The 15,367-nt window shown below is 43.9% G+C and overlaps 1 protein-coding gene across 1 annotated transcript in view; it reads left to right on the top strand.

Moving 5' to 3' along the window:
• Nucleotides 1-15,367, top strand: part of SMG1 (SMG1 nonsense mediated mRNA decay associated PI3K related kinase) — a 302,694-nt gene that overhangs the window by 134,172 nt on the left and 153,155 nt on the right. The window contains exons 27-32 of the mRNA XM_068125825.2: nt 154-313; nt 7,567-7,726; nt 8,108-8,228; nt 11,821-12,078; nt 12,344-12,643; nt 12,919-13,063. Coding sequence (XP_067981926.2) covers nt 154-313; nt 7,567-7,726; nt 8,108-8,228; nt 11,821-12,078; nt 12,344-12,643; nt 12,919-13,063 — 1,144 coding nt within the window. The remainder of the gene's footprint in view (nt 1-153; nt 314-7,566; nt 7,727-8,107; nt 8,229-11,820; nt 12,079-12,343; nt 12,644-12,918; nt 13,064-15,367) is intronic.

Raw genomic sequence — 15,367 nt, 5'->3', positions numbered from 1 at the left:
ACAAAATGTAAACTGTTTGGTATGGTGGAGGCATGTGCTCTACTGAGTGCCGTTGTGGTTTTATTATTATTTATTTGAGAATTCGTTCATACAGTTTTTGCTACAGCACTGCAACATTGACAGTGATGCAGCTGCTTGCACTTGCTCCTTCAGAGTACGAACACCTTTGTCCGACGCTGATGCCTCCTAACCCCTCGGAGCTGGGCAAGTTGGTTGAGGGCCACCTCCTGCGTGCTTCACTCGCCTGCCTGGACTTGAAGGAATCTGGACGACTGGTGAACATGGAAGACAACCAACAGACTGAGCCTGCAAAGTACATTACATTAACTGCTTTACTTTTTGTTTTGACTTACCTCTATGATCATATTTTTGGCTCTTGGTTCAGTTTGTAAAACTGCAGTTATCACAGCATTTAATATATAAGAGATGCATTCTCATTGGTTTAATTATTTTGTGACATAAGCGACAGTGACATTGCATGTGTGTGCTGCTTCGCATCCTTCCAGCATTTTTGCCCTTTGGCTGTTATGAGTATTATTTTATGACATGTTTTTCTCTGAGACCTCTGTACCGATCAACTTAAAACTTCACAGGGTATTTTTACAAATCATGAGGTCTCGTGCATATCCTCCAACTGCATCAATTGGTCCAAAAGCCTCAGCAACTATCTTGAATTTATGATTTTTTCTTTTCAAAGATCATCTTGTTCAGAAACATCGAAACTATCAATCCCAAACTTTTTCAACCATCAATAGACCAGGATACTTTAAGTCAGAGATAAAAGGTGGCCTGCATTGACCAAACAAAATGCGTACATTTTGCATTGTCATTCGATCTGAAAAAGTGTTTTATATTATAATTCATCTTCCGGCTTCATTGTAGGCTGAAAGGCGCACAGAACCACCACCCACTGCTCAAAGTAGTGTCAGCCCACACAGGCTTTTGAAGCCTTTTGTGACTCGTCCCACCCCCTCCTCCAAATCGATCCAAGGGAATCAATCCCTTGTCAATTAATTTTTATGAGCAGCAAGTGCTCTTTTGGCATGTAGCTTCATGGTCACCATTCCAGTTTGGAGGTGCTACTTGGATGCGTATTCTAGAAATGACGTATAAATTTTGTTTATATAGCCTTGGTTGATTGAAATTGTTGATTATGTTTGTCTGAGACTTGTAATTGAATATGTGCATAATCATTTTTTTTAAAGCCTGGTGTTGGCATAGTGTTTAAGGTGCATGGCTTAATATCGTAGGGTCTTGAATTTGAGCTTCTGCCGTGCTGTTAAATAACACAAGGATGGTTGACTCACCCTGACATCCTATTAACAAACAAACAACAACAGGCATTTTTAAGGCCATTTTCTCTGCAAGAGCGGGGGTTAGCCTTGCGGTCCCCATGACAATCTTCTCCATTTTGCTCTATTTTCTGCATCTCCCCTTGTTAACCCCCTTGCCCGCATTTCTTCTTCGACCATCTTCAGCCAAGTCTTTCTCGGTCTTCCCCTTCTTCTACTTCCTTCTACATTCATTTCCATCACTCTTCTCAACCAGTCACTTTCATCCTTCCTCAACACATGACCAAACCATCTCAAAACTATTTCTCTTCACAGCATCCATCACAGGCTCTATTCCCATCATCTTTTGCAATTCATCATTTGTCTTCCTCTCTCTCAATGATACTCCACACATCCACCGAACCATTCGCATTTCCACCCTTTCCAGCCTTCGTTGCTGTTCTCCGTTCATTACCCATGTCTCGCTCCCATAAATCATAACACTTCTCACACATGCAGCATACACCTTTCCCTTCAGCTCCAACGACACTCCCCTCCTTGTCAGCATGCCACTCAGTTCGCGAAACTTCTTCCATGCACATCTCACTCCAGCAACCGTTGCAGAGTCTGATCCACCTTCTCCATTCAGCATGTCTCCTAGGTAACAAAATGTTTTCACACCTTCCAGCTTCATGCCATCTCCAAGATGCAACTCAACATTTCCTCCATATGCAGCTCCCTCTGTGCACACCTTACACATGAATGTAGCTGCCACACTGGTTAATGACACTCTCAAACCACTACATGTTTGATGAACCCACTCAGCACGCATTGTATATTGAATGGAATTCACTCCGACACCCTTCCTGCACACAGCACACGGCCACTTCCCAGTTCTTTCCACCTCACCACATGCTTTACCACTTGCCATCACCTTCGTTTTTCCGATATTCACCTTCAGACCTTTTGTCTCCATATATTCCTTCCACTTGTTCATCTTCTCCTACAGTCCATCCATACTTTCTGCAATCAACACCAGATCATCTGCATACAACAACTCCCACGGTAAACCCTCCTTTACGTTCCGAGCCAGCACCTCCATCACAGCTACAAATAGTAGTGGACTTAGTACCGACCCCGGATGCACTCCCACCTTCACCTCAAACTCACCACTGTTCCCGTCCTTCGTCCTTGCAGCTGTGCGCGCTCTTTTGTACATTGCCATCACTACTCTGATCAACCATTCCTCCACTCCTAACTTCCTCAATGCTCATGTCACTACTTCACGTGGAACCCTAACAACACAACAACATGCATTTTAAGGCCATTTTCCCTGCTAGAGCGGGGGTTAGCCTTGCGGTCCCCACGACAATCTTCTCCATTTTGCCCTATTTTCTGCATCTTCTCTTGTTAACCCCTTGCCTGCATTTCTTCTTCCACCATCCTTAGCCAAGTCTTTTTCGGTCTTCCCCGTCCTCTACTTCCTTCTACATTCATTTCCATCACTCTTCTCAACCAGTCACTTTGATCCTTCCTCAACACATGACCAAACCATCTCAACCTGTTTCTCTTCACAGCATCAATCACAGGCTCTATTCCCATCATCTTTCGCAATTCATCATTTGTCTTCCTCTCTCTCAACGATACTCCACACATCCACCGAACCATTCGCATTTCCACCCTTTCCAGCCTTCGTTGCTGCTCTACGTTCATTACCCATGTCTCGCTCCCATAAATCATAACACTTCTCACACATGCAGCATACACCTTTCCCTTCAGCTTCAACGACACTCCCCTCCTCATCAGCACGCCACTCAGTTCCCGAAACTTCTTCCATGCACATCTCACCCGAGCAACCGTTGCCGAGTCTGATCCACCTTCTCCATTCAGCATGTCTCCTGGGTAGCAAAATGTTTTCACACCTTCCAGCTTCATGCCGTCTCCAAGATCCAACTCAACATTTCCTCCATCTGCAGCTCCCTCTGTGCACACCTTACATTTGAATGTAGCTGCCACACTGGTTAATGACCCTCTCAGACCACTACGTGGAATGCTATCGAATGCTTTGTCCAGATCAACAAACCCAAGAAACAACTTCTTCCTCTTGTCCATGTACTTCTCCTGCAACTGCCTCACAATAAAAAGCGCGTCTGTCGTTCGTCTTCCTGGCATAAATCCAAACTGCATTTCATCAATCTTCACTTTCTTCCTTAAACTCCTCACCAACACCCTTTCCAATACCTTCATTCCATGCTCCAATAACTTTATCGCTCGATACGATCCACAGTCCAGAGGGTCACCTTTCCCCTTGCATAGAGGGACGAAGGTACTCAGATCCCAATCCACTGGAATGCGGCCTTCTTTCACCACCAGATTGCAGATCTCTGTCATTCTCTTCACACCCCAACTTCCTGCTGCCTTCAACATATCTCCCACAACTCCCGTCGGCCCTCCCGCTTTTCTACTCTTCATTGCTTTTATCGCTTCCTCAACTTCCTTCTCGGTTATCTTCTCTGCCGGTCCTAAAACTGGGTTACTCTCTATGTTGTCATCCCATTCATTCTCTGCATTCAACAGTATTTCCATGTATCTCTTCCATCTTCCTTGATTTCCATCTGGGTCCACAACGATTTGTCCCACTTCATCCTTCAAGCAACTCACCCCCATCACATCACACCTCTCTTTCGCTATCTGCTTTGCAATCCTGAATACCGCTCTCTGATCCTCTTCCAAATCCAAGCGTTCTCCGAACATTTTCCTGCATGCCTCCTGCGCCTTTGCTACCTCTTTCTTTGCAGCCTTCTTGGCTGCCTTATAACTTTCCTGCTCTGCCTTTTCTGCCCCCATACCCTTCGCCTTCTGCCACTCCTTGAACTTCTTTCTCTTCTCGTCAATCTTCTTTCCAACTTCATCATCCCACCACCATGTTTCAGAGTGCCTCGGTGGTCCTTTTGTCCATCCACATACCTTACTAATGGCTCCCAACAGACTATCTTTCATTGACATCCAACCACTTTCAAGCTCAACCACATCATCCTCCACCATACTCAGCCTCTCTTTTAATGCCTCCCTCACTGTCACCTCTTTCAACCTCCACACATTCATTCTCGGTTGGTACTTCACCCGCCGAGCTCTTCTCGCACCTTTCACCCTTATGTCGTAGACAACCAAGTGCAGTGGTGCTGTGAAACAGCCTCCTCCCCCGGGATCACCTTTGTGTCCCGGAGGTGCCCCCTATCTCGCCTACGCACCAGCAGGTAGTCAAGGGTTGTCGTCAACCCACCTGACGTGTATGTGACAAGCTTATTATCCTCTTTCTGGAACTGAGTATTACAAATCAACAAATCAGCTCCATCAGCAAACTCCAAAATCCTTTCCCCTTCTCCATTTCTCACACCATATCTGTAACTCCCATGAACTCCCTCAAAACCGTCCATACTCCTTTCCACATGTCCATTTAGGTCTCCTCCTCCCACAACTTCCTCATCTTTCACGTTTTCCATCAGTTTCTCTATTGCACACCAGAACTTGTCCTTCTCTTCATCGCTCTGACCAACCTGCGGAGCATATCCTGAGATGACGTTCAGCAAGAGCTTTCCAATCATCATTTTCACCATCATCCACCTTTCACTCACTCTAGTCACACTCACCACACTGTCTACAAACTCCTCAGAAAAGAGGACACCAACACCATTCACGCCTTCTGGGCACCCTTGCCACACAAACTTGTATTTCTGTCCCTGCCGACCCTTCACCATTCTCACACCACTTCCCTTCCATCTCGTCTCTTGCACACAACATATGTCCACTCTTCTTCTGACCAATACTTCCACCACTTCTCCTGATCTCCCTGTCATTGTCCCTACATTCCATGTCCCAAACCTCAGAAACCGATCTCTACGTCAGGCATCAGACGTTTCGTCGTCATAAATGGAGTGATTTCCACCCTTGCTTCGATCGGGTTCCCCACCTTGAGTTTTGACGAGAGGGAGTGGGGTCCCCCACGGGGTACTTCGGGCTGTACCCTGCCCAGTGCCCATATGTAGTTGTAATTGTCATGGTTCTCTTTTTGAGGCAATGTTTTTATGGCCGGATGCCCTTCCTGACGCCAACCCTTTTAGTCACCTCTTACATATCAGTCGCCTTATACATATCTGTACCAAGTCGCAAGGATACGGTGTACCTATTCTAAACCGGGATACACACCGGCTACCCTGACATCCTACTGAGATCTGAAAAATGAGTACCAGCTTTCTGGGAACCGGGGGTACTGTGTCAGCGGCACTGCTGTGCTTCCGGCAATTATGCACTCAGCAGCCATAGGGTGCATACAAAATAATAAAAATTATTGTTTTGTCACAGAAATGTTTATGGTTTGTAATGTTAAATAAAGAGGAGAGAAATTAGTACAAGATACAGCCGTATGTGATGCAACTCACCATGGAAATCAGCTGCAGTAATTTGAGCAAATCAGTCAATTGAGCAAAGCAGTAATTTGAGCAAATCAGTCAATTGAGCAAAGATTTGCCCATGCAAGTCGAAGCTAGCCTGGGTGATTTGGCGAGGCCGTTGGCAGCTGTGAGTGAGCCTTGACAGACATGGGACATGCCTGGAACACATCCATTAAAGTGCCTGGAGAGAATGAGAAACAGACAAGATGATAGACTTTAGAAGGGGATGAAAAAGCACATCAGAGAGAAAGAGGAAGCACATCAGAGAGAGGAGACAGTCTTCACTAGGATCACATTGTATTTTATGTCGTACTCTCAGTGGATTCACCCATTGAAACGTGGATCCTCTCGGGATGCTCTGCTATTTGGTGCATTATTGGCAGGGTTTGTACAGGTCTTGGAAATACTGGAAAGTCAAGAAATTGTAAAATCTTTTTTCCAAGCCTGGAAAGTTATCAATAAAATATTGCTGTAAATCGAAGGAAGTGAAAAAAAAACTCAAAACAGTTTTAAGCTAGAATTCTGTTCGATGTCACGACGTCGACTGATATGCCTCCGCCCACATTATTACATCATTATACTTGTACCAAGTTTGATTTATATCCATTCAGCTGTTCACAAGTTGTCACATTTTTTCCTGGCATGTCCTCTGACCTTTGGCCTTTGACCTCAGGACCCCAAAATAGAATCAGTTCATCTTTACATCATGATACATATCTGTACCAAGTTTTAATTGGATCCCTTTAGCCGTTCTCAATTTATAGACCTATTACAGACTTTGACCTTTGACCTCTTGTCCCCAAATTCTAATCAGTTAATCTTTATATCATTATACATACCTGTACCAAGTTTGAATTTGATCACTTCAGCCGTTCTCAAGTTATTTCGGGAACGAAAGCCTATCACGGATGGACAACCTGAAAACATAATGACTTCGTCGGCGGAGGCATAAAAACAATAAATCTGCTCTGCCTTTCATCAGGCAATTTTGCTGAAATCTCTTCTGACGATTACGTTTTTGCATCCAAGTGACCAGATTTCATCATAGTTGCATTATATCAATGTCATTTCATTAGCCTGCCACTGGTTCCAAATCTCTGGTTCAGACAGACATTTGTTAACAAAAGTGAATATATGTCACCTGGGAAATGTCAACTTAGCACAGAGGTTAATGTAGATGTATGTGTGGATGCGTGGATGTGTATTGCATACATGTACATTTTGCCATTTGGCAATAAATTGCTTACCTTTTTTTCCCTAGACCACATGTATGATAATCCATCCTGTGTAGACATCCATGCTGTAATTAACGAGGTTTTAAAATTGCATGAAGTTGGCCGACGAAGTCGCTGGAGGCATTATGTTTTTGGGTTCTCCATCCGTCCGTAATAGGTTTTCGTTTCAGCAACAACTTGACAGCGGTTGAAGGGATTTTGAAAAAACTTGGTGCAAGTATATATGATGCAAAGATGAACTGATTATATTTTGGCATTAAAGGTGAGGAGTGAGGTGATTTTGTGATTTTGGTGAAGTTAGAGGTCATGTCAGGTAAAATGTGAGACTTGAGAACAGCTGAATGGATTTAAATCAAACTTGGTCCAAGTATGTATCATGATGTAGTAATGTGGGCAAAGGCATATCGGTTGACGTCATGACGTCGAAGAGTGTCATTCTAATTGTATATCGCATTTAAATTCAGTTTTCCACTGGTGTGAACTTTCTTTTCGAAAGTTCAGCATGTTTTGGATATCGAAGTTGTTGCTATTTCTTGCATTTGGAAAAAGTTGTTTTTGCTTAACCGTTTGTGGTGCTCTCTGCACTTGTCCTCTTGTGCCTTTTACCAGGAGTACATACCGCTACATAAAGCAAGTGTCTTGCTTGAGCACAACTCCGCTGCGCCTGGCAGTTACTGGCTTGGAAGTACAGCTTCCTGCAACTTCCATCCTGCAGCTTTGTTATTCTGCCGCTTTGCAGGATACCCTATCTTGTGGTCTTTCCACTGAAGTATGATTTGCAACGACTGTGCTTTTTGTTTGTAAAACTGTTCTCTGTTTTGTCAATACTTTAATTGTTAGTCTCATTTTTTTTTTTTCTAATGTACACAAGGATCAGAAACAACTTTTCTTTCTCTGTCATCTGTCCTGCCAGTCTTTTATGGAGCAAGTTGATCTCCTGACACAAGAGGGCTCGACATTTTTTTTTTTTTTTTTTTTTGCCCTTCGTCTTCATAGATTTCAGCACTTCTATGACACGTTATCTTTACCATCCACTTTTGTTCTGATCATGTTTATGCTACTTTTGCAATGGCTTTCTTTGCTCATTGAATGTTTGCTAGAAATGGATGAATTGTGTTTAACTATATTTTTGATACGTTGTCCACTGCAGAGCCATATGCTGCTTTGGGACAGAGTGTCGACTTTCGTTTGCCAGAGGCCTGACATCCGTGCCTGGCTTCAAGCAATCCGCTACACTTCTTTTCGAGATTTCATGGTTACCCGGGCTTCAAGTATGAGACCTGTGGATGCTTGTCAATGTTTATGCTAACTCACTTTGATACTCTTCATGATAAAATATTTTGTCCGTCGTGTAAGCAATAATAAACCATGATTCGTACGTAGGCACATAATAAATAGAATCTTTATGATTAAAAGCAATCATCACTGACCTGCTACAAGATTGTTAGAGTTTGGGTTAACAATTTAGGGTTATTTATTTATTTATTTTATCGACACTTTTTCTTTTTTTAATTTATGGACATTAGTGTCATGTTTATTTCACAGTTTACAGTTATAGAAATTACAATTTTAAAATTGTAGATATTGATTGAGGTTTTTGTCCCCCGTCGCACCGCGGAGCGAAAGGGGGACTATGGTTTTCCCCTCCGTCTGTGTGTGCATGCGTGCGTTGAACCTTGTGAGCGGAATATCTTTAAAAATAAACGAACTACTAACTTCGAATCTGGTGTGTGGGTGTATCTACGCATAAGGAAGAACGCTATTGAAAATTGGGTCGCCAAGTCAAAAACCAACATGGCCGCCGCCATGTATGTCTGAACCTTGTGAGCGAAATATCTTGAAAAATAAGCGAAGTACCAACTTCTAATCTGGTGTGTGGGTGTGTCTCCAACCCACTCGCAAATATTATCAACTCTTCCATGTTTCCTGCGTCTTCCACTTTGTCAACTCACATCACTTCACCGACGGGGGACCTTGGCATAACGCTTGTTTGGTTTGTTTTAACATCTGCATTTAGGGTTTTTTTTTTGTTTTGTTTTTTACATAAATTTTCATTTACTAGGGCATGCCCGTACTATATCTATATCTAAAATTATATCCCCCCCTCTATTTACATGAAATGGTTTGGTCCATGAAATGTTTTGGTCCATTCGCAACGCCAAAGCGAACGGCGAACGCTTTACATGAAATGGTTTGGTGCATGAAATGTTTTGGTCCATTCGCAACGCCAAAGCGAACGGCGAACGGCTTGCGAGTACAGTGACAATCCCCCCGGGGTTTTAATTAGTTTTAAAACATCGTTTAACGCCAACATAGCGCCAACATAGTTTGCAAACGTGAAATAAATGAATACGCTCTCAAATGTGCCATCCGAGGCAGAGTGTGTCCGCCACGTTCGGCACACGCGATAGTTCGCTGCTCTCTGATTGGTTGAATCGTTTTTTGGACATAGCTCGGTAAGTAATTGTCCGATTAATATGAAACCTTGAAAAGGCACATCCTCGGGTCCCCAGCAATATACCTGGCAAGTTAAAAGTATATCGGACCCGTGGTTGTCGAGAAACAGCGGTCACAGACAAACGTACAAACGTACAAACAGAGATTACTGGAATTATAGATAGATGGACACTTTGATGGTTCTGTGATTTATTTATTTATTTATTTTTCAAAGATTTTTTTCAAAAACCTCTGGGTTTTTTTTAATCCTTGGTGCACCAGCTTCGAGATCCGTCGGCACGTCAGTCAGTCAGGTAGTTAGTCAGTGGTTAGAAAGAGCTTTATATTACATATATTATTGACCTTATTGTGAATAATGTTCTCTAAAACGAAATGAATGTTGCACAAAGTTGTTGACAGTCCTCTTTGCAGTGAAGTACAGCAATACGTTTGTTCCAAGCACACAGACTACAACTTCATTGTCCTCTTGCATGATAAATGGGCTCCGGCATTAACAAAGGGAATTAAATTATTTAAACATGCATCTTGTAAATGTTTTGGTGTGTTTGTATGTTATTCTTTCACGGCCGAACCGTAGCACCTAGAGGCCCCACATTTTGAATGTAGATACTTCAGAATGTGGGCAAGGTTTTAAGCTACCGCATGTTGGCCTTTGTGTCCACTTTGAGCTTTGAGGCCAGCAAAGGCTGCTATAAAGTGTATATTGGGAGGTGGGTTCAGGCAGTGCTGCCGCAGGCAAAAGGTAATCACCAACAATCCAATAACACTATATTTTCAATGTCCAACACATCCCAAGACTACCACTGGGAAAAGCTTACTCAACTGGTTATCCCTATTATTATATTACATTATTCATCGGTTATCCCTTGCGAGTAATAATCTAACTCAGAATATTAGAATTGTCTTGCAGAAGAATAATAACGTTTAAAAAGAGACCAGGCTACTTCCTTCATCTTTTTGGCCTTAACATTGTCCTGAAGGAGGTCACAGTGGTATTGTGCATTGACGATTGTCCGTCTTCAAGGAATTCAACATCCAGAATCCCTTGTTTTATTCCAAAACACAACGCCCTCTGAATTTTGCCAGCGAAATGCCATTTTTAATTTATTGGGTAGTGGAGATTTTGATGTCTCTGCATACTTGCTATTTGATTCCAGGAAATTTTGTCACAGGTCACAAATTATTTCAAAAACAATTATGTTGTCGTCCATTGAATTGGTTTGAAACAAGCGGTGACTTTTGTATACAAGATCGAGGCTCGTGAAAGAGCTAACATTAATCACACAAAAAGTCAAACCGACACACAAAACACAAAAAAAAATGGGAGCGGCAGACAAGATGGGGAGAGAGGGGGAAGGACACAAACACAATATTTGAGAGCAGGAACATCGGGAGAAATGTGGGAGGGGGGAGAGCTTGGGGGGAAGTGGGAGAGGTATAAAAACATATGAACACTGCAAGGACTTCCAGGAAAGAAGTTGGAATTTCGAAAAAAAATAAATATTGGTTTATTTGTGTTTGATAATCTTAAAATTAAAATGCCTGCTAGTTTATTTGCAGGGATGATTCTTCCTCTTCTTTATCTTTGGCATCTCACATCTTTACTTGGGGTTGCCACAATGATGGTTGTTCACCCTTCTCCATCTCCTTCTGTCAGTCCTCCATTCTTCTTCCAATGCCACAACTTCTAAATCTGTCACTACCGCATCCTCCCATCTGATCTTAGGGCTTCCTCTTCTCCTTTTTCTGGCAGTTCTATCTCCATCACTCGCCTCACCACTCTCTCTCTCTCTCTCATCAGATGACCAAACCACGCTTTTGGCAATATATTGCGCTCTCCTCACAGACAATATGTTGCTCTCACCTCACAGACAGGCTTGTCTCTTCTCGGTTTTCTTCCCCCTCTGCTCAGGACTTACTTCCTGTGTTCTTTCACCTCTTTGACCATTCACAATCACTCCATGGCTCTTGCATTCTTCTGGCAACCTTTTCTTTGTGAATGTCCTCAGATCCAGGTTCATTCTTCACATCTATTCTTTTGTTTCTCTCTCCTTACACTTGTGCAGCGTACTCCCCCAGTCTATTCACTCCCATTCCTCCCTCCTGGGCTTCAAGTTAGCAGTGCACTGCCATTTTAGCCTCAGCTTCATCATACCAACGATATTACCTATCCTCATTAACCAACCCTCACTTCTCCTCATTTATACTTGCAAGTTGCTGTCTCTGCTTCCTTGTCTTTCCTTCTCCTTTGACAATCCCCTTATTTTATCTACGTGTTTTCCCACTGCTCCACTGTCGGTGCGTTGCCTTCTTCCCTCTGTCTTCTCACTTTTCCATGAGCCGAGATTTTTTTTTCTTTTAAATATAAAGTAAAAAATGCTTAATTTCTCACTTCTCTGCATCCAGAACGTGTCAATACTGCCTCTCAGCTCCTGCCCCGTCTGCGGCTGACCGCAGCGAAACTAGCACGCAAGCGTGGAAACATTTCACTGGCAGCACGCCTCCTGAGTCATTGCCGTAATGGAGGTGACATCGACTCTGGCAAAAGCCTTGCTGATATGATGGCTGAATTGTCTGTTACTGGAAGTGGCTCCTTGGGTTTGTCTGACAGCTCGTCAGTTACAGAAATGGAAATACAGCGAGCAAAGCTGCTTTACGTCACTGGTACGTGCTCTTGGCTGTCTTGCTTGCAATAAACACACTTTGCTGAGTTTTCTGGGTTTGGGCCTGTCTTATATGCAGCAACGATACGTTTTTAGTCGCTGTAGCCAAACAATAGTTCTGCTTTCCCGATTCCACCATTGTCATTTGACGTATACTTTATTTGGAAAGCTGCTAATATCTGTTCTCTTGACAAAAGCATTCACCTCTGCTCCACTTGATGCATTATTTTTGGACATTTCAGTGTTTCCTTTGTTGTCACCAATAGGCCAGACCGGACCTGCCATGGAGGTGATCAGCACTCACGCGTTGTCCACATGTCGCGACCAATCGGGCAAAGCTCCTGATGGTGCCTTCTCTCTGCTGACCCTCACCAAATGGCTGCATGCTGAATGGAAGGAAGCTGCAGTCCCACTACGCCAGGTGTACAGAGCTATGGAGCAGAAACCTGGGCCCAGCCTAACTTCACTGGGTCGCAGTCTCCTGGAGCTTACAGAATTGGGTCAGGCATTGCATCCCACCTGCACGGAGGGTTGTGTTCTCCCTCCGATCTCTGTGGAATCCACAGGTAAGGAGTTTTAGTGATTGTGTTTTGTTGGATTTAATGCTGTCATTTGGAATTTAACGCACTCAGGATGCAATGAATCTATTTGTTTTACTCATTATACGAATATGCTGCAGTGTTGTACAAAACTATGAGAACAGTGAGTTTCCATTAAATGGTGTACATCATGGAGTTTAAGTGCTGGGTTTTGTTCATTTATCAATGCTTGTGTGTTTAAGAAGTCATCTGGTGTTGAATCTTTCTTCCCTCTCCTCCACACCGACCCAATCCCCAAATAGTATGTGTGGGCGTTGGTGAAGCTGACCTGGTGCTCGGTAATCTGCACTATCTTGCTGCCCACTGTGCACCTGGTTTGCCCAAAGCATGGGCTGCTCTCGCCAGCTGGTCTTACCGATGGGGCCGCAAAGTGATTGACAACGCCAGGTTAGGCCCATGTTTTGCCAAAATACATTATCACTGTACTTTGCTTTACCAGTGCTTTAATTTGTTTAAAAAAACTTGTATTCCCACCCACAACACTTGTATATGCCTCACGACATAGAATCATCGACAGCAGAATGTCGCTACATAATAAATGATGCATTTGACACATCACCCAAAAGGAAAAGGAATAACACCCCAATGATGATAATTGGAAATGGGTGGGTGGGCCCTGCACTGTAATCCCAAGAAAGAAGCTGGACATTAACCACATACACGTACACGCGCACACAAAAACAAGTACTTGTGATATATATATATATATATATATATATATATATATATATATATATATATATATATATATATATATATATATATATATATATATATATATATTGTTACAGACGCGGTTTTAGATGTTAGTTTACCGAGCGGTTTGGTATTACCGCGTCCGAACAGTTACTCCCCGATTAGAACCCGATCCCGCCCGACGTTGACCAAATCGCGCTATGCTAAATCAATGAAGGAAAGGACACAACGGCTGGGATTAATGAAACGACACAAGGGGGTACAGTTCTCAAGACCTCCGGAGGAGGATATAATTGGTGATGCAGAAAAGGATAGATTACACGGTAAGAGGTAAAGCACAGAAAAGATGGGCACTTAGACACAGTCTTATCTTATCCCCGACAGACCACAGACAAACGGAACAAGACTGACTTACACAGGGATTGATGGCAAGGAAGGACAGGCAGTCGATAGCACAAGGTGCACCTTGGCTCAGGGGCAGAATCAACACGGTCCGGTCCAGAGATGCGGGGAGGTATTTCAGCGCTCGGAGGTGGCGTCTTCTCTCTCCAAGCTGAGGGCGCATCTGACGTCACCTCCCTCTTCCTGCGCATGCTCAGCGGGGAGTGACACGCCCTCGGCTCGTTGTCTCCGCCCCAGATGGAATCGGTCCGCCGCTTCTATTGGGTGCGGGGGGTTACCGGGCTCCGCCCTTGACGAGGAGCTGACAGCGTGCCCCTGCGTGGTAACCCCGTCGGAGCACATGTTCAATGGCGGCTAACCAAGCCGGAGTGAGGACGCACACTCCCCGCGCTGCCGCCGCTGTTGTTGTTGTTGTTGTTGTTGTACCATGAGGAAGAGCTGCGGGGAGGTATTGGGAGGTCCTAAACTTTCTAACGGTGCCATACAATCACATTCTGGTGCAACGAAGAGTCAGAATTAATGGAAACGAGTCCTTAACTGACATAGACTAAGAATAACTAGCAAGATGTCCTATAGTTGTCTACGTGAGATGCGGTGGACCTGGATGCGACATTAAATGGGGGAAATAGGGGAAGGTCGGGTCTACTGAGTGTTGTTTACAGAAAATGGGACTAGGGAATGGGGGATTGGGGATAGTTGGGAAGTATTGGGGAAATAGGGGAATATTTACAAGCGGATATGGATGGAGGCCAATCTCATATCCGCAACAATATATATATATATATATATATATATATATATATATATATATATATATATATATATATATATATATATATATATATATATAAAAATATCATTGTAAATAATAATAGAATGTGTTCTTCCTTTTATTTGACCGTTCCCGTCCCTTCCATTGATTGGCCTCGCATGGTACGACTAGAACCGCTCGAATCGGGCTCCATAAAAGTAACGGCACGAGTCACGTGATGCGCATACCGCTCGGGCGTACTCGATTAAGCGTGGCTTGTGCGAGGTTGGGTCCCCGCTTTCGTGGCAGCGTGGGTTAAATGTACGTGCGACGTTGACCCGATACCCTTTGTCACGCTTGCTCCGGAAGTGGCGATTCGGCCTCGTGGACACGAAGACCCAGGGGGGAAAAAGGGGGTTTAATCCCCCCTTTGTAACGGGAACGGGCGATCCGCAACAATATACCGCGTGTGTGTGTGTGTGTGTGTGTGTGTGTGTGTGTGTGTGTGTGTGTGTGTGTGTGTGTGTGTGTGTGTGTGTGTGTGTGTGTGTGTGTGTGTGCGTGTGCGTGTGCGTGTGTGCGTGCGTGCGTGTGCGTGTGTGCGTGCGTGCGTGTGCGTGCATGTATGCATGCATGTATGCATGCATGCATGCATGCATACCGGAATATATATATACACATACCGGAATATATATATATATATACACATACCGGAATATATATACACACACACACATACGGTATATTGTTGCGGATCGCCCGTTCCCGTTACAAAGGGGGGATTAAACCCCCCTTTTCCCCCCTGGGTCTTCGTGTCCACGAGGCCGAATCGCCACTTCCGG

This window comes from Myxine glutinosa, chromosome 10, assembly GCF_964187855.1.
Source record: "Myxine glutinosa chromosome 10, kmMyxGlut1.1, whole genome shotgun sequence".
NCBI lineage: Eukaryota > Metazoa > Chordata > Myxini > Myxiniformes > Myxinidae > Myxine > Myxine glutinosa.
The sequence above is the reverse complement of the archived record's forward strand: the minus strand, read 5'-3'. Positions and strand labels throughout refer to the sequence as shown.